The sequence below is a fragment of the Schistocerca piceifrons genome, chromosome 6, assembly GCF_021461385.2.
Source record: "Schistocerca piceifrons isolate TAMUIC-IGC-003096 chromosome 6, iqSchPice1.1, whole genome shotgun sequence".
NCBI lineage: Eukaryota > Metazoa > Arthropoda > Insecta > Orthoptera > Acrididae > Schistocerca > Schistocerca piceifrons.
In genome coordinates, this window is record NC_060143.1 from 79,949,924 (window position 1) to 79,977,428 (window position 27,505).

The 27,505-nt window shown below is 40.3% G+C and overlaps 1 protein-coding gene across 2 annotated transcripts in view; it reads left to right on the plus strand.

The window, feature by feature from the left end:
• The window catches only part of LOC124802624 (DDB1- and CUL4-associated factor 8-like), a 136,876-nt gene that overhangs the window by 7,823 nt on the left and 101,548 nt on the right, over positions 1-27,505 (plus strand). For both annotated transcript variants that reach the window (XM_047263513.1, XM_047263514.1), the window contains exon 4: positions 24,295-24,553. In XM_047263513.1, the coding sequence (XP_047119469.1) occupies positions 24,295-24,553 (259 nt within the window). The remainder of the gene's footprint in view (positions 1-24,294; positions 24,554-27,505) is intronic.

Sequence of the window (27,505 nt, forward strand, 5' to 3'; positions counted from 1 at the left end):
CTTGAACAGTTCAGTGAATTTTCTCATGATTTTACAGTTGTTGGCCTTAAGACCTCAGGCTGCTAGAGATGTCTGTCACTATAACCTTTCCAAGAAAACGGAAAAAAAATATCAAAGGGGTGGGGACGAGAGTGTAAAGTAACGTGTCGTGACAAAATACAACCTCTGATAATCTGTGAAGAATGTAAAGTGGTCAATTTCTACACTCAAAATACTTTGCCTCTTTTTTACTTCCATTGGCTATCTGAAACAATGCTCACAGTGTCTGTGTGAAACTGACGTGTTCATGTTATGAGGGCATTAGATGTGATGCAGATGAGTACAAAATATACACACATGAGAATTGCAACATCATTTATTCTGCATGTGACCAAAATCACTAATTAGATAATATTAGGCACATGACAAATCAGAAGGATTAGGTAATTTACAGAGTTGAAAATGATTCCTGTCTGGAGAATGCAGAGTGGTATTTTGCCCACATATGCTGCAATCAAAGGGTCTAAATGTTGTGGCGTGGAATCAAAGAACCTGGATGTTATATTGGGCAATCTGCGTACCTTTAGTTGTGGTGCTCCTCTCAGCTTGGTGCCACAAGAGCCCTGGGCATAAACATTTCTCACTATTGTATACGATCTTGTTTGTGTCTTATGTAATGACCTGTTATCATGTATTCAAGAATCAGATATAGTTTTCTGTGCTGGTGATGCAAGAATTATAATCGAACCTAGTGGAGAGACTTCAACTCTTAAAAATGAGAATAAAATTTTCTGTAAAATTAATAACTAGTTTTCGGCTAATGCACTGTAACTGAACTTGTTAAAACAATTATATGGAGTAGTTTAGTGCTGTGCAAGACTTGATCACACCATTAGAAATAATGTAAGGAAAATTCTAAATTCTCAGGTGTTTATATTAATAAGAACCTGAACTACTAACATTTTACAAATAGTCTTAAATGTTTACACTGTCAAACTTTTTTTATTATGGATACCAATAGACTGTGGAGATGAAAATGTGAAAAAGTTGGCTTACTTTTGCCAATTTCATTCATTTATAGCTTATGTCATACTCTGGGCAACTCCTCATTGAGGAAGAAAGAGCTTGCTGGACAGAAGCATGTAATAAGTATAATATGTGATATCCAATCCAGAACCTCTTTGTATTAGTTCTTTAAACTGTAGAAAAGACTGTGATACTCACATAGTATGCATACTCCCTTAAGAGGTTTGTTGTCAACAATTAGTCACAATTTGAAAACAGTAGTAACATTTATAATTACGAGACTGGAAGGAGAAAGACACTATCCATTTCCTCTCTCTCATCCAAAATGTACTGGTTGCTGTTCACATTATGTTCAATACAAAAGATTCAAGGTGGTATCCTATATTAGTGGACCTAACTTGGCTCTTTTAATTATGTTCTGTATAATCAGGCTGTCAAATCATAACAACTCCTATCAATAAGTGACTCTCAGTATGACAGGCTAAAACAAGACTCCTCTGAAAATGCTAAATTTTGCAGCTCAGCATATGAGTGAGTGTGTTGCATGGTATTTCAGTATGAGGCATTTTATATATATATAGGCAGTATTAACCCACATAATGGAATGTGTGCGTGTCAAAAGTTCATTGTGCACCAGTGAATTTCAAAACATTAGTGCACAGAAGTTGATTTTTATTGCAGTGCTCCATCATCAAGCTAACACTATGGACATTGCAGTACTGTGTATTACACCACTGCAGAGGAGATGGCAGTCGTTTTATGTTGTGGTCACATTTTGTGATACAGCATACTATATTTTGACTGAGTCAGTTTCATACGGATTGTGAGAACATTGATTCAGCAAGGTATACTAACACTGGCTTGTTTAAATTTTCATGACACTTCACTGAGTGAATTTAATGTAGCTAATTTTTCCAATTAAGAGCTGTAATGTTGCTCTCCAGTCTTAAAAACTACTTGCTGGAGCAGTTTCATTACATATTTTGAGAGTTATATTCATAATTTTACAGTTTTTCTTGATATTACAATTGCCACAAACATGTGTAATTTTGCAACACCATAGCTTGCTCACATACAGAATGAGGACATTTGAAGTCTGAATAGAACTGCACCTGACATACGGCTCATATAATGGTTTCAACAAAAGGATGAAATTTCTACATTCTCCAATTGCTTATAAAGCTTGATTTTAATTTTGATTTATTTGAGTGTCCGAAATAGCGCCAACAGATCAAAGTAGTGGCTCCCTTGACTCTGAAGCTACTTTGATAGATCATTTCTGTAGTCACATATTGAATGAAATCAAAAGAGAAAGAAAGATGAAATGCTCGCTGTGTCTGTCAGACTTAATGGACCACACATGTCTTTTTGGTACATGCCTAATGGCAGTCACCTCATGGAACATATCCATTTGTGTATTGGTGCAGGTTTGGCAAATGTGGGTTCCTTGTCTGCATGCTAGCGAGTGGAGTCATCTTTAACCATAATCTGTGCACATTGTACAGCAATCATCGTGCAGGAGATGGTGGAATATAATGTATCACTGGAAATGGGGTCAACTGCCCAGATTTTGCAGCATGTTCTAATGTTAAAAAAATCCAACACGAGGTATGCCAAAGGCTGTTGGGATGGATCTTAGTTACTTTCCTTGCAACCTCTGGGGCACGTATCACAGCTCAATTCCGTACCTGCATCTGAGACTTGCATAGAGTGCACTAGGTCTAGTCATTTGCAAAGATATTAGTGGGTCACTGAGTAGTACTAACATCCAGTCTAACAATAAGTCTTCAGTTCAGACAAGAACACATGCCAACAAAAATCAGACAGGATAAGATTAATAGAATGCACATAAATTAAAAACACTTTAGTTAAAAGGAGAAAATACTCTAAAAAACTGTCACTTCTCTCCCTGCAGAAAGCATTGTATGGGATACCAAAAATGCTTTAAGATGGCGAAACTCCTTTGACATGGGACTCAGTTATAGGAACAGTCGCATCACAGCAGGCTATTGCTGCAGAATGCATAATGACTGGGGACAAGAAGCACACAACATCCTAGGTTTTAGCAAAGGGGTTACTGACTTATTGCATGTTAGTGGATTTACATTAAATGAAGTGTTGTAGGCTGATGGTGTGACTGATGTACTTCAAATTAGAAAAGGTCAGCGGCTAACAGCAGAAGACAGTGGCATTTGTGTTGACTTTCAGCAGTCATGCTCTTCTGAAATACATTGAATGTATTTAACTTTGAATTTTGATTTTTCCACTACAAATTGTTGGCGAAATATTTTGTTTCCCTATGTTTCTTGCTTTCATTGGCTACTGTGGACTGAAAATTTGGAATGATGTTTAATATTTGTGATTTTCTGTGTAAATGGACTGCAAGAACGGAGCTACACACACACACACACACACACACACACACACACACACACACACACACACACACCACGAATAAATGGCGTAACACGGGGGGGGGGGGGGGGGGACCATGCTTGAAAATGGGACACATTTCCTGAAATGTGTGCAAAATATAAATATAAAGAAAAGTTGCTGGTAGCAGAAAGTTATTTTATGAATAAACTCAAAAGTATTTTAAATGGCAGTTTTTGGGCACACTAGGCTAACATGCAAGGGCCAAGCAACACTTTCGTGATAGATACCTGTTAATGTGACAGACAACATACATCTGTGCCATTGTGTGTTAATTGTGTTACAACCATGCTGTCCAGTCATAAATGTCCCATTTGCTTGGAGGAAAGGATGATCCTGGAGATTAAAGTGACCAAGTGGATACTACATAGTGAAGAGAAAAAGACACACAAAGCACATGAGCTACCACTATTTCAACATCATTTTCATCTACATTGAAGAAACAAATGTAAAAAAAAAAAAAAAAAAAAAAAAAAAAAAAAAAAAAAAAAAACCATGATAACACAGACAGATACAAGAAGAGTGTGGATTGAATATTAAAATTTTGTATCTTCATATGTGTGGGTGACATCTGATTAATACATGCTGAAAGGGTTATGCACACAATGAGTTATACCTGCCTTTGATAATACAGACATTATCTGGTTTAGAGCTTATCATAGCTACTCAATACTGCTCTGCTGTTGCTTGTATCCGACCTAGATCGACATTTCACTGCTGACGTCTGCACTGTGCTGCATAATTGATAATCTAATCCTGGTGGATTTGGGTATATAATAGGCTTTCTGATAGAAACAACATTTAATAGGAATATGCTTTGTTGTAGGAAACACTACTTGGAGTCAGTGTACTAGTACCTTTACATCAGTGGGGTAATTTATTTGTATTTTGTCCTTCCTATTGTGGTGAATTGTAGGTGTTGGAGAAGTTCTTTCTGGTGCGTTTCAGGAGAATGGTGTCCCTTAAGGAAGAACGGTGTCCCTCTTCACCATTGCCAGTAGCAGTATAACATCCACAGTAAGCAGTCCCTTGCAGTGCTCCATGTTTGCGAATAATTTTGCAATTTTCTGTTTGTCCTCCTATTCTGTCATTAGCATTTCACCAGTTGCCAAGACCTCATTTCATTTGATTCAAAGTTTTCATGGTTACTTCATCTAAGGGACCTGAAGGTACACAACATCTTGAAGTGCCTTAGCCACAGGTCTTGAGAAAAGACAGGGTGTGAGTGCTTCAGTTTTCTAAAGATTTTGTGTGGTCCTAGCTAGGTTTTCGGTGCATTGTTTGTGGATCAGCAAGGCTTGTGTACCTAAAGACCAGCAACATTATGCACAATGGATGGACTAAGCTTTTTGCACATGTCCTCAGGACCCACCCCCATTTCCAGACTGTGTGCAGTGGCTGGAGAGCTGTCACTTGCCATTTGGCAACATCTCCTCACGGTGTTTGAGGCAAGTAGATGCTATGCTGTTCCAAAGCTGTTGGTAAACCAGATCATTACAGTCCCTGTAATGGAACAGATTTTAATGAATTGCTCACATGCAACAAGTCTTCCTGGGATCTGTTGTAAACTCAACCAAGTGGCAACTGGTCTAGGGTAAATGCATACCCAAACCTGAAGTTGAAGGCAAATTCTGGTCAGTTTGTAGAGTGCTCTTTGTGTAGGGGTATTGCAATCTTGGATATGTTTTTAAGTCGGTGCTTTATAAAACTTTTAATGAGCACCACAACTGTATGGCAGTATTTGTATATGGGGATGGCAGAAAGAAGGGGGACCCTTGATGGTATTTGATTGGTGTGTCAAAGATCCTGTAATGAGTTTGCTGTATATTATGCAGAGCTAAATGTGGCTTGAAAGCAGCTGAGCTGGATACAGATTTATGATGAGAAATGTTTCATTTGCTTAGACTTCCTTGAGTGCTCATAAATTAATAAACAACATGCAACTAGCAGTTAAAATAGTCTAAAACCTCCCAGACAATGTACTTAGCAAACAAAGTTTATGGAAGGTGTCATTTTTGTTATTGCCAGAGTACACAAAAATATAGGAATGAATTGATAGATCTGACAGCCAGGAAGCATGTACCAAAAATCCCACGGCTGTGCGTGTCGTCATCCTACATACCATCACTTCGCTGTTGAGGTATAGTTTTGTGTTGGTGGGATGGAGCGTGGCCAGGAGTGACGGGCAAGAAGCTGCAGCTGGTGAAGCAAACTGGTCGGCTGCAGTGTTACTCCTCTTGGGGTGGTGGTGGTGGTAGTGGTGGTGGTCATCTTCTCAGTCATCTATGGCAAGGATACTGTCAGAGGATGCTTGCTTTGACAAGAGGACCCTCCAGTGTGTGATGCTTGTGATGTTATAGATTTCACCACACTGTGTTCAATATTCAGAGACGAAAATAGAAGCTTGTTTGCAGATCTGATTTGTTTTTCAGCAGATGATGTGATGATAAGAATGTGGTAAATCTTTTACGATATTTTGGTATGTCACACTTGTCTTCTAAACAGTAAGGATGACGGTTTTAATGTGTCAGAGTGGTTGGCTGATCCAGTCTTCTTGTAAGTAATCCACTTACTTCATATTTATTCTGTTATTCTGTCCATGTTTTAAGAAGCTTTTATGACAGTGACAGTTTCACGGTTTGAGTGATAGTGTGGAAGTAAATGAGATTTAGGAGTGGGTAGAAATTGTTCAGTAGAGTTTGACTTTTACAATCTTTTAAATTTTTGTATAACAAACTTCAACAACTTTTGTTTTAAACTGTTTTACAAAGGCCACTAATAATCTTGCAATTGAATGCCAAAAGTTTTCAAACATGCACAAAAGACATGTACAGTATTACAGTCGCTTCACACGAATTGACATGTGAATGGATGGGAACAGGTTGACCAGTATAATCTTACACTTTTGTGCTCCAAACCCAAAAACCACAATGCCTTGATTTAGAAATACCAAAGAAGACCTGCAACCACTAAAAAATCATATCCAAAGCCATGTATGATAGGGATCTCTTCTGCAAGAAGATAGTGACAAACGGGTTACACTGAGGCAAACAACAAAAAGAAGGCATGGTGCTCCTTGGATGGAAGTGTGTAAGAAAGCCCTCTCACGAAGAATGAAGGAAATCTCGACTTCAAAGAAGGCACAGTTCCTACCAAATGTAACTAGAATTAACATTCCCAGAATGAGATTTTCACTCTGCATCAGCACACACTCCGCTGCAATATCCTTTCTTTCAGGAGGGCTAGTTCTGCAAGGTTCGCAGGAGAGCTTCTGTAAAGTTTGGAAGGTAGGAGTCGAGGTACTGGCAGAAGTAAAGCTGTGAAGATGGGGCACGAGTTGTGCATGGGTAGCTCAGTTGGTAGAGCACTTGCCTGCGAAAGGCAAAGGTCCGGAGTTTGAGTCTCGGTCCAGCACATAGTTTTAATCTGTCAGGAAACTAGAATTAACACTGTTGTACAAGGAGACAATAGAATAAAAATTATAATTGTGGCAGTTGCAGTGTCCATATATCAGCTGTCATTATTTGGCAGTGTAATTTCTCTCTGCACCTAGAGTGTCCATTGATTTGAAACTTTCTGGCAGACTAAATCCGTGCACTGGACTGGAACCTGAACCTGGGACCTTTGCCTTTTGCAGGCAAGTGCTCCACCAACTGAGCTATCCAAGCATGACTTGTAACCTACGCTCACAGCTCTGACCCCAACAAAGTATGCGTGAGAACTTATTTGAAGTTTGGAAGCCAGTAGACGAGGTGCTGGTAGAAGTGATCCTGTGAGGGTGAGTTGTTCTTGGAGAGCTGAGTTGATATAGCATTTGCCCGCAAAAGGCAGAGGTCCCAGTGCAGAGTCCTGGTCTGGCAATCAGTTTGAATCTACAGGAAATTTGTCATTATCATTCACATATTTGATGTTAATTCATAAAGTATTTGCATGTTTTATGGATCACATTTACATGAACCCTTTGAGATATACTGTTGCAATAAAAGAAAATATACAAGCATCTATAGAAATAAATAATGGTAGTTGCAACTCTGAAATGACTTTTTTGTGAAGGTTACTGCATTCATGCGGTCTCTATGCTCAATTGTTTCATTGCAGTGAGATTATTTTGGAAAGCCCATATTCAAAGCCATATCAGATTGGAAAGTGTTTATAGAGAAGGTGCTTGCCAAATTAGAGCTTCACTCAAATTTAAGTAGACGGAAAGATAATAATAAAGTTGGGATAGGATCAAACAGTGCCACAAACAAAGCTACGTTTTAGATTCAGTAAGAGGAAAATGTTGGAAGGATGGTGTTTATTAAGTAGGAAATGTCACTTGTGATACGTGGTCACAGGGGAATTTGTGTCTGATGGAGTCCTATTCTTATAAGCATCATGTTGAAATGAGGTAGACATTTGTATCTCATAGTGATGCTATGAAGCACCGCTGTTTTCCATTCATGGAAACCTACAAGAAGTCTTAATTTAGGGATCTGTATAGATTACTACTGGAGTAGAATCTTGTTGAGATCTTTTACAAAACCCATATGAATACTGGTCATGTGTAAAGGCTGTCAGTGGCACAAATTTTAGTGTCCAGATGCCCATGGAGGACACAGAAACTGAAGTTGAGGGTACTAAAGCAAAAGCAGACAAGCTGAAATTGGTTTTAAAATACCTTTACCAAGGAAGGAACAGAAGTAATGGCCCCACTTTATTTCTCTCACAACTGCAAAAGTGTGAGTGGTATTGAGAATCACCTAAAAATCACGAAAATTTACAAGACTCCATTGCTGATGGAATCTCTTTCAGGTTCTGTTTAGCGTTTGCAGCTGATTTAGTCCCTATTTTAACCATAACATATCACGGATTGTTTGAACAGAAAACTTTGCCCAGTGGTAGGATTAAAGTTCACAACTGTCTACAGGAAGGGTAGCAGAAGTGATTCACCAAGCCACTGTCCAGTGTCCATTGATGTTCATCTTTTGTAGAATTCTAGAACATATTTTGAGATCAAACATAATGAAATATCTAACAAAGGAAAATCCAGGATGGAATGGAACAATATTATGAAAAGGATTTTTGCTACTCACCTTGTAGTGGAGATGCTGAGTTGCAGGTAGGCACCACAAAAAGACTGTAGGTAAGTGAGCTTTTGGCCAACAAGGCCTTTGTCGAAAATAGATCCCCCTCTACACAATGTCCTGCGGCTGACAGCTCACTTTCTGACAGTCTTTTTGTTGTGCCTCTCTGCGACTCAGCATCTCCGCTATTTGGTGACTAGCAACTATCCTTTTCATAATAATGAAATATCTCAAATAGAAGGTATATCCTTCATGCCTGCCAGCATAGTTTCTGAAAACATCGATCATATGAAACCTAACTCATTTTCTCCCGGGACATTCTAAAAGCCATGGATCAAGCCAGTTACACAGATGCAGTATTATCTGACTTCTCAAAAGCTTTTGACTCAGTACCACACCAATATTTATTTTAAAAAAAATATCAATGTAAGGAGTATTGAATGAAATTTGTGACTGGATTGAGGATTTATTGGTAGAGAGAGCATAGCATGTTATCTTGTATGGAGACAGATTGTAGGAGTATGAAATGGAATAATCACGTAGGAAAAGCAAATGGCAGACATTGGTTTGTTGGCAGGATTCTGGGGAAAGTGTCAGTCTACGATGAAGACTGCTCACAAAACTTGTGTGTGTTTTGCTCAAATGTGATGGGCCCATTACAAGACAAACAGGGAATGTTGAACATAAGGAAAGAGGGATACCACTAATGGCTACAGGTTTACTTGACTCATAGGAAATTGTCATGGAAGGGTTGAAAGATGAGAATTGGCAGCCTTTTGAAGATAGATTTCAGTTATCCTCTGAAGTCCTACTTACAAATTTTCAAGAACCATTACTAAGTGAAGAATCTAGAAATATTATTTAGTTCACTATGTGTAACTGTCACATGGACTATGAAGACAAAATTTAAGCAGTCATTCTTCCTCCCTTCATGTTTGATTTGAATGAGAATACCTAATATGCGGTACTGTGCTAAATATCCTCTGCTGTGCATCTAACTGTGGTTTGCCAACTATCTATAAAGATATAGAGGGAGGTTGTTCTCAGATTTTGAATCCATTTGCTATGGCTCATAGCTGTCAACCAATTGTGAAAACATTTCCATGACATCAGAGGTATATTCGTATGATCAGTTTTTTGAGAAAACGTGAATGGAATAATTTGATTTTAGCCTGCTCTTCTTGTGAATGCCTTAAAATTTAGCTGTGAACTTGCTTCAGAGTTATCGGTTTAAGATAGCAGCTGTGGTCAGTAGAACTCATGGCAGACAGGCACCTATTTGTATTCTGTGTTACCTAGCATGCAGTCAAATGACGTCCATATCAGTGTGTTGTGTTCCTAAGCTGTCAATCTGTACCAAATTGACACTTTTGGTCAAGTTTTGTACCTCGATGTCCCAGATTTCTGGTTTCTTATTAGTGTAGTTAACAAGTAGTATAAATTCTAAGCAACTTTGACCATGCTAGTTCTTGATTTTGAGTTTCAAAATTTGAAAAACTGTCCAATTTTCAAAATGTTTTGAAGAATGTATTTGCTTATAACACTGAAACAATTGAAGCTGTGGAGTTGACTCGTGTGATTTTATAGCTCTTGACCTATACTTTAATTTGATATACAACACACTATTACTGAGGGATTGAATAAATAGTGAAAAATGCTAAAAAAATGATTTTTTGACATCTGAAAACTGCCCCTTTTATTTTTTACTTGAAAAGTTTGGATCATACATATTATATCAGACGAAAACTCAACGAGAAAACCAAAAACTTATAATTGCAATTTCTGGCCAGTACTTGCCTTTCGGAGATAAAATATGTGGTACTGCTGATTAGACACATGTAATTTCCTAGCTTCTAGAACTAATCATTCCTTCCTTGGGAAGGAAAAGGGATTTGTTGGGATGGGTATAAGGCAGGGCAGCTCATTCTGTCTTCTTTAATCTTCCCCAACCTATCCCTATCTCATCTCCGATGAAGGAAATGTTAGTACTGAAAATTAGGTAGTGTTTTGCTTTTGCTATTGTGTGTGCCTATTGGCAGTACTACAGAATGTAACTACCGCCTGGCTTTTCTGCTTCTTATGTATTCCTATTTGCCCTTGATAAAATTTGAAGATTGAGAACAGATGAGTTGTGTTTCTTATTTTTTAGCAGTTGATAAAATTTTGAGGATGGGGAATGGATGGATTGGAAGGAAAATCAATTTTTGAATATAGTACTGAACCACCCTAATTTTCCTTAATAGTTCATATCGCAAAAAATTCTCAACAATTAAAAAGTTTGGAATTTTCTGTAGCTTTTATTCTTCTGTTAAATGATGGTTTATCCATTGTAGTGTTTACAGATTTTTTGCATGTACTATGTTTGAGAGTTACTTAGAACCTCTCAATTATGAGTTAATTTGTTTAGGTAGTTGATGACAACATCAAATTAAACATAACTGAAGATGCTTTCAAAAATAGTTAGCCTTAGGTAGGGGATGGTAAGGAGGGTGTAGTGCTGCTTGTTGGAGCGTGCAGTGACAACTTGGGGACAGGGTAGGGCTGCTAAATGCAATTTTATTGGGGAGGGTGGGAGGGGGGGGGTGAATGAGAGAGCAGTAGAGGAGGGGAAAAGATTAGTGGCTATGTGGGTGAAATATGAGGGTGTTTAGTCCAGGAGTGGAAGCAAGGAAGGGAATAAGTGGGTGATGGACAGGGACTAGCAAAGGTTGAGGCAAGGAGGGTCATGGGAACGTAGGAAATATTGCAGGGAGAGTTACCACCTGGACAGTTTAGAAAATCTGGTGTTGGTAGGAAGGATCCAGATGGCACAGGCTGTGGAACAATTACTGAAGTGAAGCACAGTGTGTTGGACAGCATGTTCAGCTGTAGGTAGTCAAGCTGTCTCTCAGCCACAGTTTATTGGTGGCCATTCTTGCAGATAGACAGCTTATTGTTATGCACATGTTAGAAAGCAGCACAGTGGTTGCAGCTTAGTTTGTATATCACATGACTGCTTTAACTGGTAGCCCTAACTTCAGTGGGATGGGTGACGCCTGTGACTGAACCGGGGTAGGTGGTGGTGGTAGTGGTGGTAGGATGTTTGGAATAGGCTTTGCACCTAGGTCCAATGCAAGGATATGAGCCATGAGGCAGTGGTTTGGTAGCAGGTGTGGAGCAGGGATGGACAAAGATATTGCACAGGTTAGGTGGGCAGCAGGATACCACTGTGGGAGGCAGTAGGTTACTGGAGAGTCTATGCATGGGAGATCTGTTTCTGTACAAGATTGAGAGGGTAATTTCAGTCTGTGAAGGCCACAGTGAGACCCTTCATGTATTTGGACAGGGGCTGATCATCACTACAGATGTGACAGCAATGGGTGGCTAGGCTTTATGGAAGGGATTTGTTGGTATTGAATGGGTGGCAGCTATCAAAGTTGAGTTACTGCTGGTGGTTGGTATGGTTGATATGGATGGAGGTTCTGATGTAGCCATATTTGAGATTGAGGTGAACAGTGAAGAAGGTGGCTTGTTGAGTTGAGGAGGACCAGGTGAAGCGAATAGAGCAGAAGGTGTTGGTTGACGTTCTGGAGAAATGTGGACAGGGTTGTTGTCAGTGAATCTGAACCAAGTGAGGGGTTAGGGATTTTGGGTGGTTAGGCAGGATTCTTCTAGAAGGTCCATGAATAGGTTGGTATAGGATGGTGTCATGCAAGTGCCCATTGCTATACCACTGTTTGTAGATGATGCCTTCAGGGGTGAAGTAATTGTGGGTGAGGATATATTTAGACATGGTGATCAGGAAGGAGATTGTAGGTTTGGAGTCAGTCAGAAGTTGGGGAAGGTAGTGTTCAACTTTAAGGTCATGAGCATTGGGGATGTTTGTGTAGAGGGACACAGTATCAGTAGTGAAGGGGGTGCTGTGTGATAAAGGAATAAGAACTGTGGAGAGTTGGTGGAGGAAATGGTGGGTGTCTTTTACTTCTGTGTAGTAGGGTAGGTTATGGGCAACATTTACATGTACATACATACTCTGCAAGCCACAGTATTGTATTGGCAGTGGGCACTGTGTGGGCACACTAGCATCCTATATGCAGTCTCCTCTATAGGTGAGCTACACTTTCCCAAAATTCTCCCAATAAAACAAAGTCAAGCATTCACCTTCCTGACTACCAGCCTGATGTGCTCATTCCATTTCATATTTAATTGATAACTGTATCAAGCAGCAGGTTACTAATACTGTATCCAGACATTACAGATTTGTTTTTCCTACTTGCCTTTATTAGCTTACATTTTTCTGCATTTAGAGCCAGCTGCCATTCATCGCAACAGCTAGAAATACTCTTGTCCCTGATGAACGTTCACCGTCAAGGGCAACATACTTGATTCTATTACTTAAAAAGTTTTTGAGCCACTCATGAATCTGCAAACCTATTTCACAACTTTGTGCCTTCATTAACAGTCTGCAGTGGGGCTCCGTGTCACATGCATTTAGGAAATATAGAAATTTGGGATGTGTGTGTAGATCTTCTTCCATAGATTACAGTATATCGTGAGAAAAAGGCAAGCTGAGTTTTGCATGAGTGGATATAAGCTTCTCAGTCTCGAGGAAATTTATTACATTCAAAGGCAGAATATGTTCAAGAATGCTGCAGCAAATCTATGTTAAGGATATTGATTTGTAATTTAGCAGTCCATTCTTTTATCCTTCTTACATTCATGAGTAACCTGTGCCTTTTTACATTTGTTTGGGGCTTTGCACTGGGTGAGAGATTCCTGATAAATGCAAGCTAAGTAAGGAGCTAGTGCCAAGGTGTACTCTTTGTAAGACCAAAAGGGGATTTCATCCGGACCTGGTGGCGTATTTGTATTCATCTCAGTCAGTTGTTTCTCTTTGCCAGGGGTACTTATTAGTGTGTCGTCCATATAGGAGTCTGTTCAGTGGTTGAACGATGGTATGTTTGTACAATTCTCCTGCGTAAGTGATTTCTTAAATGTGGAATTTAAAACTTCAGCCTCCTTTGTGTTATCTTCCACTGATACACCAGACTGTTCAAGGAATGATTGGATGAAAGCCTTAGACCCAGATTCGATGTAGAACAGAATTTTCTTGGGTTTTCGGACAGATCTCTAGCTAAGATATGACGGTGGTATGCTTTGCATATACACTCTTTCACAGGTGCACGAATCTCTACTAATCTTTGCCAGTCATTTTTGCATTCCCTTTTGAACCAAGAATGCAACAACCTTTGCTTGTTCAGCATTTTCCATATTTTGTTATGACAGTGGTTCTTTTCCATCCTTAATCCACTCACTAGGCACATACTTTCCCAGACCATGATTTAAAATCTGTTTACACTTTACACGCAATTCTGCAGGCCCATCATAATAGGATTAAGTGATGTAAGTTTACTGTCTAAGTGAGATGCTAAGAACTGCTTATCTGCTCTTTAACACTCTCCTTGCCTTCTTGACTGATTCATTAACTTTTGTAACAAAGTCGCTATGATATATTGATCAGTAATACCAGTCTCGATACTGACACCGTCAATAAGCTCCTGCAGGGTCCAGGATATCGCCATTGTGTGTGGACTGCCAAACTAGCTGCTGAAGACATGTTTTTGGGAAACATGATCAAAAGTACTTTGCAAGATTGTCTGTCTGTTCCACTGCAATGAATCCATAGACATCCCATTTATATTTAGTAGCTTAAAGTCGCCTCCAACTATTATTGCATGATCTGGTTATTTATGCTGTGCTGACCGTAGATTTTGTTTGAATGACTTGAGAATTCTTGCAGCGAAATCAAGTGGCTGGTGAAAACATCCAAAATTAGCTTAGTTTCATCGACACTTCTTGTACGCGACCAGGTAACTTCACTGTCACACTCAACTTCAACCTCAATAGACAGTTTCTGTCAACAACGTGAACACTCCCCCTTCCATGGCATCTAATCTGTCTTTATGATATGACTTCCATGACTCGCCAAATATCAAAGTGCCTTCTACTTTGGGTTTTGGATAGCTCTCGGTACCAAGAATAATTTGGGTGCGAGAACTTTCCTGAAGGTATCAGTGTACAAGAGCAGATATTCTCTCAGTGGTGGCACAGTAACCAGTGACAATGGGGTGTCCAGAGTGATTGGGCTTATGGGCTTCAGGAAGCATTTAGAAGGTGGGAGTAGTGGCACTGGCAGGGGTGGGGGGAGAGTCTCAGGGATTGGTCGAAGGATTTATGGAGACTGGAGACCCTGTTGGATTTATGAAAAGTAGTCACTGTGGCAGGGTTTTCAGATGGATAAATATGATATCTGGCAGAATCCTTCTGGTAGAATCCTTCTGCCAGATAATCTCTGTGGTTCAAAACCACAGTGGCGAAGCCTTTGTTGGAAGGTAGTATTAGGAGATTGGGATCAATTTTTAGGTGGTGGATTGCACTTCTTTCTGTGGGTGTAAGGTTAGCTTCTATGTTGAAGGATTTGGGGAATGATGGTGAGGCATCATTTGAGGATAAAAAAATTCTGGAACATTAACGGAGTGATTTTGGCGCAGTGGGGGTGGATCACAGTTGGCTGGAGGAATGAAATGAGTCATGAGGTTTCAACATTGGCTTTGGGCTTGGTGTTATTGGTAGGGTTGGTGACAAAGAAGCTTTTCCCTTGTAGGAACCGGGAGAAGAAGAGAAGGTCTTTAACAAGGCCAGCATGATTGAATTTGGAAGTGGGGTTAAAGGTAAGGCATTTGGAAAGGACTATATTTCTGTTGCATTATGGCTTTTGGAGGAAAGGTTCATGACTGTGTTTCAGGTCTGTTTATGTTCTGGATTCTGTATATTGGTGGGAGGGAGTTCTGACGGTGTGTAAATGTAGTAGGTCAGCAAGGCTATGAGGGGATGTGTGGAAGAAGTTTAAGCTGTTGTAGGTGCGATGGATGTTGGTAGTCCAAGGTGGGAGTAGGAAGTAAATAGTTTGGGGATATGGTTGAGGAGGCAGGAACCAGAACTTCAGCTGATGGAAGGCTCCTGCCTGCATTCAGACATTCATCTTGCGAATGGCTGGAAACATTGCCCAGGGATGGAGAATCTTCTATTGGCAGGGGCACATCAGGGACTGGAGTGTCCACAGCCCGGAATCCGAGGGAGGCAAAAGTGGCTGAGGCTGCAGGATCCTTCTGGCCACTGATACTGTGAGTGGAAAAACTCATGGGAGAATCATGCAGCCCACACAAAGCTGTGCCAAAGTACAAAATAACTGTGTATGTTATGACTGGATTGCTAGTTTACTTAATTTTGAATGTGACCAGTGTGGAGGTGCTGCAACAGAATCTTGAGTTTTGGGCCTGCACCCATTGCTTGAGCATTCTCTTGCTGGCTGGTGGGAAAACTATCAAGTGTTTCATTGTCTTGGACATCATTGTGAAAACAAGAATCATCAGAGGTGTCGATGCCGAATCCATGCCTACTGGGAGGTTAGAAAGAATGTTTAGTTGTTGGCCAGTATACAGTTTCATGCTGATAACTGGAGAGGAGCAGAGACCATTGCTGCACCTTTTGCAGTGTGCATGGAGGAATTTTATGTAAAGGGCCGAACAAGGTGGTGTGAGGCTTGTGGTCCTTTACAAAGTAGAATTTTCTGCTGTACAAGTGTTGATGGAATTTGGTCACCCCATATACAATAGGAAGAGCTTCCTTCCCAATCTGTGAACATTTGTATTGTGCCTTGTTTAAAGAGTTTGAATGTGAAGTCATTTGACCTGTCCAATGATCCAACCCTGTGAGAGAGAACAGCTCCTATCCCATAAGAGAATGTGTCAACCGTCAGCACAACCGGCATAGTGGGATCAAAATGTACCAAATAGCAATCGCTCGATGAAATGTCCTTTATTTTCTGAAGTGCAACAAGACACAACCCAGCCCACACAAACGGAATTTTCTTTCGTCGAAGACGATGCACTGGAGCCGCAATCTGTGCAGCATTTGGAATGAATGAAATGTAGTGAGTTAGTTTACCCATTACAGCTTGGAGCTCACTGACATTCCTAGGAGGGGAGGGGGTCCCCGGATGGTGGTTAAATGTGACTGCAAAAGGTGGATACCATAACTATTGATAATGTGTCCCAAATATTCAGTCTCACTCTGGAAAGAGGAGCACTTTAACCCAGTGTTTGAGAGCTCTTGAAATAATTTCCTGAGAATGGAAAGGTGTTCATTGTGAGAATGACACGAAGCTATTATATCATCCAAATACGAAAAAGAAGGAAGTGTATCAGTCAGCTGTCATAACCAGTGCTGTAAAGTTGCAGCCTTAAAAACTTGGATAACCCCTTGTAGGGGTTTGGACTGTTTATCCAAGAGAAGCAGCAAATAAGCATCACAATGATCAGTCTTGGAAAAGAAACAGTCTGCGCCAAGCTTGTGCCTGAGTTCCTCAGGCTGTGCTAAAGGCAAAGTCAGTAACAGTCTGTGGGTTTACCGTTGCCTTGAAATTTGCGTATAATGTAATTTGTCTGAATGTTTCTTTTATAAGTGCTGACTGCAATGGGGAAAATGAGACAATTTTCCTACCAAGATAAGAGTACCTATGCCACCTGATCTGATAGCATGAGGGACAACCCCTGCTAGGCAGAACCATTGGTGGGCATTGTCTTTCGTGTGAATCTCAGAATTATTAGCTTTGCGTAGGCCACCTTAAAAAAGTCACTAAGTTAATCACAAAGTTCAGCTACCCTGTCTGCAGGCACAGAAGAGTTCACAGAGAGAACATTGCCTTGAATGTGCACATCAGACAGATCAAAGGAGTACATACCAAAACTATTTTCACTTTCATGTGGGCACAAAACTGTGAACAATAGTTTTTTTAATATTATGAAATGTGGCAACTAGGCTGCAAATGCCTAGCAACAGAATGTCATGTCCACCATAACCAGAAAAAGTTTCCTGCAGTTCATATACAGAGTGGTCCATTGATAGTGACCAGGCCAAATATGTCACGAAATAAGCATCAAACAAAAAAACTACAAAGAACGAAACTCGTCCAGATTGAAGGGGGGAAACCGGATGGCGCTATGGTTGGCCTGCTAGATGGCACTGCCACAAGTCAAACAGATGTCAACTGCGTTTTTAAAAATAGGAACCCCATTTTTTATTACATATTTGTGTAGTACATAAAGAAATATGAATGTTTTAGTTGGATCACATTTTTCACTTTGTGATAGGTGGCACTGTAATAGTCACAAACATATAAGTACGTGGTATCGCATAATATTCCGCCAGTGCGGACGGTATTTGCTTCGTGATACATTACCCGTGTTTTTATCGTGCTGATGTGTGGCTATTGTGATCAAAATGCCCAATGGGCGTGTGCTATGTATTCTGCTTGGTATCCTGGATGACATCAGCCAAGTGTCTGGACCATTCGCCGGGTAGTTAAGTTATTTAAGGAAACAGAAAGTGTTCAGCCACATGTGAAACGTCAGCCACGACCTGCAACTAATGATGATGCCCAAGTAGGTGTTTTAGCTGCAGTCGCAGCTAATCTGTACATCAGTAGCAGACAAATTGGGCGAGAATTGGGAATCTCAAAAACATCTGTGTTGAGAATGCTACATCAACATCGTTCGCACCCGTAACATATTTCTATGCACCAGGAATTGTATGGCGATGACTTTGCATGTCATGTACAGTTCTGCCACTAGGCACAAGAGAAATTATGGGACGATGACAGATTTTTTGCGCGTGTTCTATTTAGTGATGAAGTGTCATTCACCAACAGCGGTAACGTAAACCGGCATAATATGCACTATTGGGCAACGGAAAATCCATGATGGCTGCAACAAGTGGAACATCAGCAATCTTGATGGGTTAATGTATGATGTGGCATTATGGGAGGAAGGATAATTGGCCCCCATTTTATCGATGGCAATCTAAATGGTGCAATGTATGCTGATTTTCTACGTAATGTTCTACCTATGTTACTACAAGATGTTTCACTGCATGACAGAATGGCGATATACTTCCAACATGATGGATGTCTGGCACATAGCTCGCATGCGGTTGAAGCGGTATTGAATAGCGTATTTCATGACAGGTGGATTGGTCGTGGAAGCACCATACCATGGCCCGCACGTTCACCGGATCTGACGTCCCCGGATTTCTTCCTGTGGGGAAAGTTGAAGGATATTTGCTATCGTGATCCACCGACAACGCCTGACAACATGTGTCAGCGCATTGTCAATGTGTGTGCGAACATTACGGAAGGCGAACTACTCGCTGTTGAGTGTGTCGTTACACGTATTGCCAAATGCATTGAGTTTGGCGGACATCATTTTGAGCATTTATTGCATTAATGTGGTATTTACAGGTAATCACACTGTAACACCATGTGTTCTCAGAAATAAGTTCACAAAGGTACATGTATCACATTGGAACAACTGAAATAAAATGTTCAAATGTACCTACGTTCTGTATTTTAATTTAAAAAAAATACCTGTTACCAACTGTTTGTCTAAAATTGTGAGCCATGTGTTTGTGACTATTACAGCACCATCTATCACAAAGCAAAAAAAGTGGTCCAACTAAAACATTCATATTTCTTTACATACTACATGAATATGTAATAAAAAACGGGGGTTCCTATTTTAAAAAATGCAGTTGATATCCATTTGACCTATGGCAGCTCCATCTAGCGGGCCAACCATAGCGCCATCTGGTTTCACCCTTCAAGCTAGACAAGTTTCGTTCTTTGTATTTTTTTTTATTTTGACACTTATTTCATGAGTTGTTTTGGCCTGGTCATGATCAATGGACCACCCTGTATGCTTCTGTTCAGCAACAGAGTCACTGATGCACCAGTGTCTAATTGCATGCATATTTTGTGTTTGGCAGTCTGCAGATTGAAAATCAATTTATTAGCCTGATACTGGATGAAAGAATTATGTGACATTTTTGCTGTTGCACTTGACTTGTACCGTGTAACTCAAGAATCACTACTGGGCTTGAAGAGATTGTGTAACATGCATTGACTGATAGCTTGGATAATGTGCAGAGTGCTTGTTGTATCTTAGTTTCCACAGATAGACCATCCTTGCCACAGTGACAAAATTTAGTGTCACAACTGGCACATCTGTGGCATTGTGCTGTGAAACATTGAGGGCAGTATTTAACACTGCTAGGCTGTTTCCTAGCACACTGGTTTTGTGTAAATCATGGCCCACAGCCCTGGCTGAGACTCCGCACGCCGCGGCATGTGACCTATGGGCACAATGTGCATTACTCTCAACTGCACAAATAGGAGCAGAATCAAAGTCTGTGCTCCACTAATGGTTAAACCTGTTGCTAGGTTAGGATCAGGATCAAGGTTGCCACAAGTTCAGGAAATAAGCGAATATCAGGGAATTTCAAATGTCAGGAAAATCATGGGAATATCAGAGAAATTTGAAGAAAAAAGAAAAAAAAGAAAAACACTGGAAAAATCTTGTTTTTTGTCTTAGTAGATGGAATGGCTTGTTTACTTAGATGGAATGGCTTGTTTACTTAGATGAAATGGCTTGTTTACTTAGATGAAATGGCTTGTTTACTTAGATGAAATGGCTTGTTTACTTAGATGAAATGGCTTGTTTACTTAGATGAAATGGCTTGTTTACTTAGATGAAATGGCTTGTTTACTTAGATGAAATGGCTTGTTTATTGAGATGTCGTGCATCGTCACTGGCTGGGCACAGTTGAGTGTGTGCGCCGCTTCCCGACTCCCTAATTCTTACTGCTTCTCCCATTTCTACCACTCCCCACTTCTTGCCACTAGTCTAGCAGCTACCAGTGAGAGGCAGAGAGGTGTGAGAAGTGGTTTGTTTGCATCTGATTCTCAGAGACTGTTGACACAGTGGCCGGAGACAGTGGTCTCGTGTGCACAAGGTGTGTGTGAGTGATTGTGTGAATGTGTGTGCGCTCTCGTTCTCTGACAAAGGCAATGGCCAAAAATTTAGTTATGAGAGAGTGTTTGTCTTTTCTATGTGCTTGTCTGCTGCTCAGCAATCATCTTTATGGTGATTTACTACCTATCATCATTAGTATTAGTTCTCAAGAGTATTTGTGCAAGTTATCTGCTGCGTGGGTTGATCTCCGTGGTGTCATTTCAACAACATGGTGTCTGTGGCAAGTGAATAGCTGGCTGCATGAGTGGACTTCCATGATGGGCCAAAACCGCAAGCCATTTCTGTGGCCATCTCTAATGGATCGGGCCTGCCGATCTGAAGTCCATCGTTTCTCCCTGATGTGAAGGTCTTGACCATCGGATATAGTCTCACCAAACTGCCAGCAGGCCAGGTCTGTTTGTGTGTGCCATAATGCGGCAGATTTTTGTGCTTTATCCATGGACCCAGGACTGCAGTGCTCCTCAGCAGGCCAGAGTCCATGGGCAATGGATTTTAGGAAGTGAAACTGTCTCGCCACAAGTACATTGTACAGTGTGGCGTTTTATAAACATTTTATTTATTCTAGTACATTTTGGGGCTCCAAAAGTAGTTTATATATTGGAAAGTATGGATGATAAGAAGAAGAAAATTGTGGCAGTCACTGGCAGTTTGTAGGCTATGTACTCGTGTATTTGTTGAAAGAAAAACCACACAATACCTGTAAAATAATAGACATAACACAGTGGTTAATAACAAACGATAATGAACATAGTAGAAGCAACATTTTATAGTGGTCACCTAAAGTGTTGTTTTACAGAACTCTTTCTTGCCATACATACTTCTGTCAAGAGGCTACTTTTTTCTGAGGTTATTTCTGAAATCAGTGAAATGCGTATTTTTATCACTAAATGTTTTTTGTTTTATTGGAATGAAATAATATCCATGGTCTTAATGAAACCTAGAGGGTGTTTTCAGAAAGGACTTTACAACTTTAAACATTCATATAAATTTATGGAAAGAAGATAGAGCTGTCTTTAGTGTTATTTAGTAGGGCAGCACACAGTTCTTTTTTAACCTTAAACTAAAGATGTTGTAAGTGGCTTTCGTAGGTTATGCTGAACACATCCCATCGGAAGTCATTTTCTTCCCAAACTTGCTGTAGCTTTGCAGGTGTCACTTGCTCAGTGGCAGCATAAATTCTTGCTCTAAGTTCAGGTAGAGAAGCCAGCACACCCATAAAAAAATTCAAGTGGTGTCAGGTCTGGGGAACATGGGGGCTATGCAATTGGTGCATCACGGCCAATCCATTGACCACGAAATCAGTCACTGAGAAAATCCCAGATGTCAGCTAGGTAGTGGGGTGGTGCACCATCTTGTATGATGTAAACATTTCATTTTTGGTCATCCTTTTCAATCTGTGGTATCAAAAATTGTTGTAACATATCCAGGTACACTATCCCGTTGATGGTTCTCGTGCGGAAGAGAAGGTGCCATACACTTTGTTCTTGCTCAGTGCACAAAAAACGTCCAGTTTAGGGCTATCACAAACATGTTGCAATGTTTGATGTGGATTTTCACTGCCCTAAATCCTACAATCGTGTGTGTTAACTTTGCCACTTAAGTGAAAGGTCGACTGTCCAAGAAATGTTCATCCCCATGTAATTGATTTAACATATCCACACACAAGTTCTTTTGAGCAATTTTATCAGTGTCTTTTATTGGTTGTATGATCATCGTCAATCTGTATGGTTTCAAATGCAAATGGTTTCACAACACATGCCAAACAGCCATATTTTGGATTTGCAGTTCATGAGATGTACACTGGGTCAATTTTTGTAGGCTGTTGACAGAAATGTTGTCTCACTCGCTCAGTGACGTCGTCAGATGTGCTTGGACGACCTGATTATTTCCCATGTCTTTCTGAGCACCCTGCTTGTACAAAACATTTGTCACTCATAAATTGTAGGCCTACTAGGAGGTATTAGTGTTCTTGCTGAACTGTTCTCGCCAACTTTGATTCTTCAAACCTAAACATGCAGCTAGCACACTCGGGTTCAGTGAAGGCAGCCATCTTTAACAGAACTGCTGCTAGTGCTCTTTACGGTGAGATTTGGCTCTAGCAATCTACGCGAGACAAAACTTGATGTATTTCCTTACAAATTGACACTACAATCAGCTCTGTAGGTACTACAAATTAATTTATATGAATTTTCAAAGTTGTAAAATTCGTTTGGAACACCCTGGCTTTCTTTCTCTATCAAAAAAACAGTTCATTACAAGAGATGTTGATTTAGATCTTCGCTCACACGTTTAGAAATACAGAGGCCCTTACATTTTTTTGTCAACTTATGTCTGTACTTACCCTTTAGATCTCAAAATTTGTCAAGGAAAAATGCTAAAACTTGTCTGGAAAACAGGGAACTATCAGGGAATTTTGCTTTGGGGAAATTTCTGGCAACCTTGAGGATACTTAACGCTTTGAAGACCAGCCACTTAGAAGGATTTCAGACATAAAGATCAGCCATTTATGCCATTAATTAAAACATTACTAACACACATGTAATTGATATATCTTAAAGAGTAATACATTCTAAAAAAAAGACCACACTTAAAAATTTATTTTCCATATTTACTTCAGTTTTTCAATACATTACAAATTTTAAAATAATGACAGAAAACATAATTATCCATCCAAAAGTGCGAGGCGAGTTATCGAGCACTTTTTTCCTCTTGGGCTCCCAAAACTACTTGTTCACTCAACAAACATGACATATTGGTAGCAGAATTGCAGCAAACTGCGAAATCTCCACCAGCTGCTGCATCTGCTGTGTCTGAAACTGAAGTACCTGAGTTAGTGACAGTTCTTGTGGGGGTCTAGCCATGATCAAGCACACAAAAAGACACTTGAAAATAGAGTGCAACTGCTAAAGAAAGTACAGATTAATATCGCTAGGAAGATCAGGCTCTGAAAAGAACAAGAAAACACAATCAGTTACAGGGCAAATGTTCTGAAACACAGCTATAAACACCGAAGCAAAGAAGCAGACAAGTGTGGCAAAGCACCATGTTCTGCAAGAAAGATTCACAGTTAATATCATTGCCAATTGTTTGTATGATGACAAGTAGAAAATGCAGTGGAACACATGTGAGAACTGCCTTGTCACCAGATGTTGGGCCGTTCCGATGTGGATACCAAGGAGTGGATGGGTTCTGTGATACAGAACAAAATAACTTCCTGTACTTAACTTAAAATAACAGCAAGTCCAGAGCATATTGCGGTGCGAGTTCTTGAGATAGGCTGGTTCGATATCCACAGTAACAAGAGACTAATGTACAAAGCTTAGATTACACAGGCAGATCTGAATGAACAGACTGGCTGGAGTTCGGTACAGTCCTTTAAAGTCAGCTTCGTGGCAGAGCTGGCACCGTGTGCTGAGGAAGGTGTGTCAAAGCTGGCTGCAGATTGGCAGTGCAGTCACATGGGTTACTGCCAACTTCTAAGCATGGACTGGCATGGTGTGGTATTAATTGTGCACAGTACCACACTTGGAGTTAATAGTTTTAAAGTTATGGGCTGTTTTGTTTCATGGTACTCTCAGAAAATGAGCAGTGTTCACTTAATGAAATTTGAATGCATAGAAAGTGTGTGAAATTTTGTATTTTTTGTTTGCTCTATAGGTACACTGTAAGGTTTGATTTGATACAGACTGAGCTTTTTAATGAGAAGGACCCAGTGTTTGTCATGTACTGAAATACAGCTTTAGAAAATGTTTATTGTAAAATACTTCTGTAAACATACAATAAATGTCACACATTGAAGCAAATTACTTTGCATATGAAGTACTTATTTCACAACCTCTCTCTTTATTTTGAAGGAAGGTATATGTTTTTGTTGCTTGTTCCAGGCAGCGCGGCTTCCCCGGCCGATGCCAAGGTCCTTCCCTCTTTCATCAACGTTGTTATGGCTCGCTGCATGCCGTCCAGCGTCTTGAGTTGATGTACAAGTTGGATGCCCATCAAGGATGTGTGAATGCTCTCCACTTCAATGCAGCTGGAAATAAGCTTGCTAGTGGTTCAGATGACCTTGGTGTTGTGATATGGGACTGGGCTGTTGGAAAGACATTAGTTTCCTACGACAGTGGTCACAAGAGCAATGTCTTCCAGGTATGTGTCACATAATATGTTAGACCATGTGTGTTAACATCATTACATTTATTATACTGTAGTTCTGTGCTTGTTTTTTTTTTTCCCTTGATATAATATTTGATTTTGCTCTATTTGAAAGCAGGATGTTGGTATTGTGCTAGGTTCAATATTTGTAGCTTTGATGTTATCAGAATCTTAAACTAAGTGTATGTGCATTATGAAGAATTAGTGAAGGTAGATCAGTTGCTATTATGCTTGTTGTTTGAAACTCTTTATTAATATAGAAGAACTTGTTAGATAATTGAAAAATACATTTAGAAGCTCTCAGTTTCATAAAATTACCTATGACATCATTAACTGGCCATTTTTGTCTCACCATTTACTCATCTCTCCCCCTCCCCTCCCTCCCCCCCCCCCCTCTCCTCCTTTGACCATTGGGCAGTTTCCTACTTTTGACTGCATCATCTTGTTGAAGATAGTGAAAGTTCTTCGAATTTTTGCCGCATTTGCATATTGTATATTGTTCATTCACAATTTTTGTTAGATTGTGTCTCAAGGTTTCAGTAACAAATTGAATTTAAATCTCATGGCAAATTTTGTGAAAGGAAATTTGCTAAAACCATTTTTTGGATGATTTGCACATTTAAGAACTGTTATACCATCTGATGAGAGTACTGTGTTTCAATTTACACTAATGAATTTAAACATAGACAGACCCTTGACTGCTCTAGGATTTGCTCCAGTTGTATCTTTAAAATGAAATCCGATGGTATTACAAAGAGGTATCTGCATTGTCGAGGGCATTAAAGCAGACGAGGCACATAAGAAATATGAAATTCCTCACGTGCCCCGATTTCATGACTTTAAAGCAAGTTATGTGGTACATTACTCAGTGCTCCGGGACACATACAAATCAGTGCAACGAATTGGTGGAAGCAGCACCTGAGAGGCTTGCGTAATAGGTACTGTAGCACACTATGTGCAGTGACCACAGTGTTTGGTGTGTAGTGCCGTAAGTCATTGCAAGAAATTTTTTGGACAGTGAAACATACGTCTAAAAAATCTTTTTAAACCTCTCAACTTTCTCATTGTGTTGGTAGGGATAATACAACTTGGTTAATAAGCCTATATTGACTGACCGGTCTTTCTCATTTGGAGCTCTTCACTATTTACGAGTATATTTTGTGCAAACTTCTCAGTGTTGCCCCTAATTAAAATTATTATTATTATCGTTATCTTTCCCTTCTCAGACGTTATGTCTGGTTAAAAATGGAAAGTGATGCGGACCTTGATCAAGCGTGACTTTCTTTTAACTGTACGGTATATGTTACATTTTACTATTATTATTATTATTATTATTATTATTATTTCTCTTTCAGTGTATTAAATTCATATAACAGTTTTAGTTTTGCTAGTGTGCTACAATAATGTTATGCCCCAAAATCCCAGACAACAAAGTTAAATTGGGAATCTACTTCTCAGTATCCAGGCATTTTTATTCTGCTTGTCTAAGTACTAAGCAGATACGTGAAATACATATGTCAATTGCTTGTGGTTTGAACTCAACCGAGCTTTTCAGTTTGCCCATGAAAATGATACTTCATGGAAATTATAGCTACACTTATACTTGGCAACATTTGTAAAAGGGAAATGAAATGCAAGTGACTAAATAATTGAAAAACAAAGATGATGTGACTTACCAAATGAAAGTGCTGGCAGGTCGACAGACACACAAACATACACACAAAATTCAAGCTTTCGCAACAAACTGTTGCCTCATCAGGAAAGAGGGAAGGAGAGGGAAAGACGAAAGGAAGTGGGTTTTAAGGGAGAGGGTAAGGAGTCATTCCAATCCCGGGAGCGGAAAGACTTACCTTAGGGGGAAAAAAGGACAGGTATACACTCGTACACACACACACGTATCCGTCCACACATATACAGACACAAGCAGACATATTTAAAGACAAAGAGTTTGGGCAGAGATGTAAGTCGAGGCAGAAGTGCAGAGGCAAAGAGTTGTTGAATGACAGGTGACGTATGAGTGGCGGCAACTTGAAATTAGCGGAGATTGAGGCCTGGTGGATAACGGGAAGAGAGGATATATTGAAGAGCAAGTTGCCATCTCCGGAGTTCGGATAGGTTGGTGTTAGTGGGAAGTATCCAGATAACCCGGACGGTGTAACACTGTGCCAAGATGTGCTGGCCGTGCACCAAGGCATGTTTAGCCACAGGGTGATCCTCATTACCAACAAACACTGTCCGCCTGTGTCCATTCATGCGAATGGACAGTTTGTTGCTGGTCATTCCCACATAGAATGCGTCACAGTGTAGGCAGGTCAGTTGGTAGATCACGTGGGTGCTTTCACACGTGGCTCTGCCTTTGATCGTGTACACCTTCCGGGTTACAGGACTGGAGTAGGTGGTGGTGGGAGGGTGCATGGGACAGGTTTTACACCGGGGACGGTTACAAGGGTAGGAGCCAGAGGGTAGGGAAGGTGGTTTGGGGATTTCATAGGGATGAACTAAGAGGTTACGAAGGTTAGGTGGACGGCGGAAAGACACTCTTGGTGGATGCAACCCTTCTTTCCATCAGTCCCTATACCAGTTCCAAACTGAACAATCCATTGCCCTCACCCACCTAATCCTTCACCTACACATCAACTCAGCCAATGAACACACCCGTCAACTCCTATCCTTAATAAAAGTCCTCAATCTTTCCTCTCCCACATCCACACCGGCCATTCAGAGCATCCTCCTACAGGCCAACTGCAAATTAGAACAGCATGCCACCCATCACCTCAAAAAACTATCCAATCTCCTGGTTTCCCACCTCCGGAAAGGCAACTCACTCACCCTTCACAACATTTCCAGCAAACCTCAACCACCTCTCATTGCACACAAACCCAGTCGCTCCCATCTACTCAGTCTCCCACTTCCAGCTCCACTCCCTCCAAATCCTCAGAATTCCAA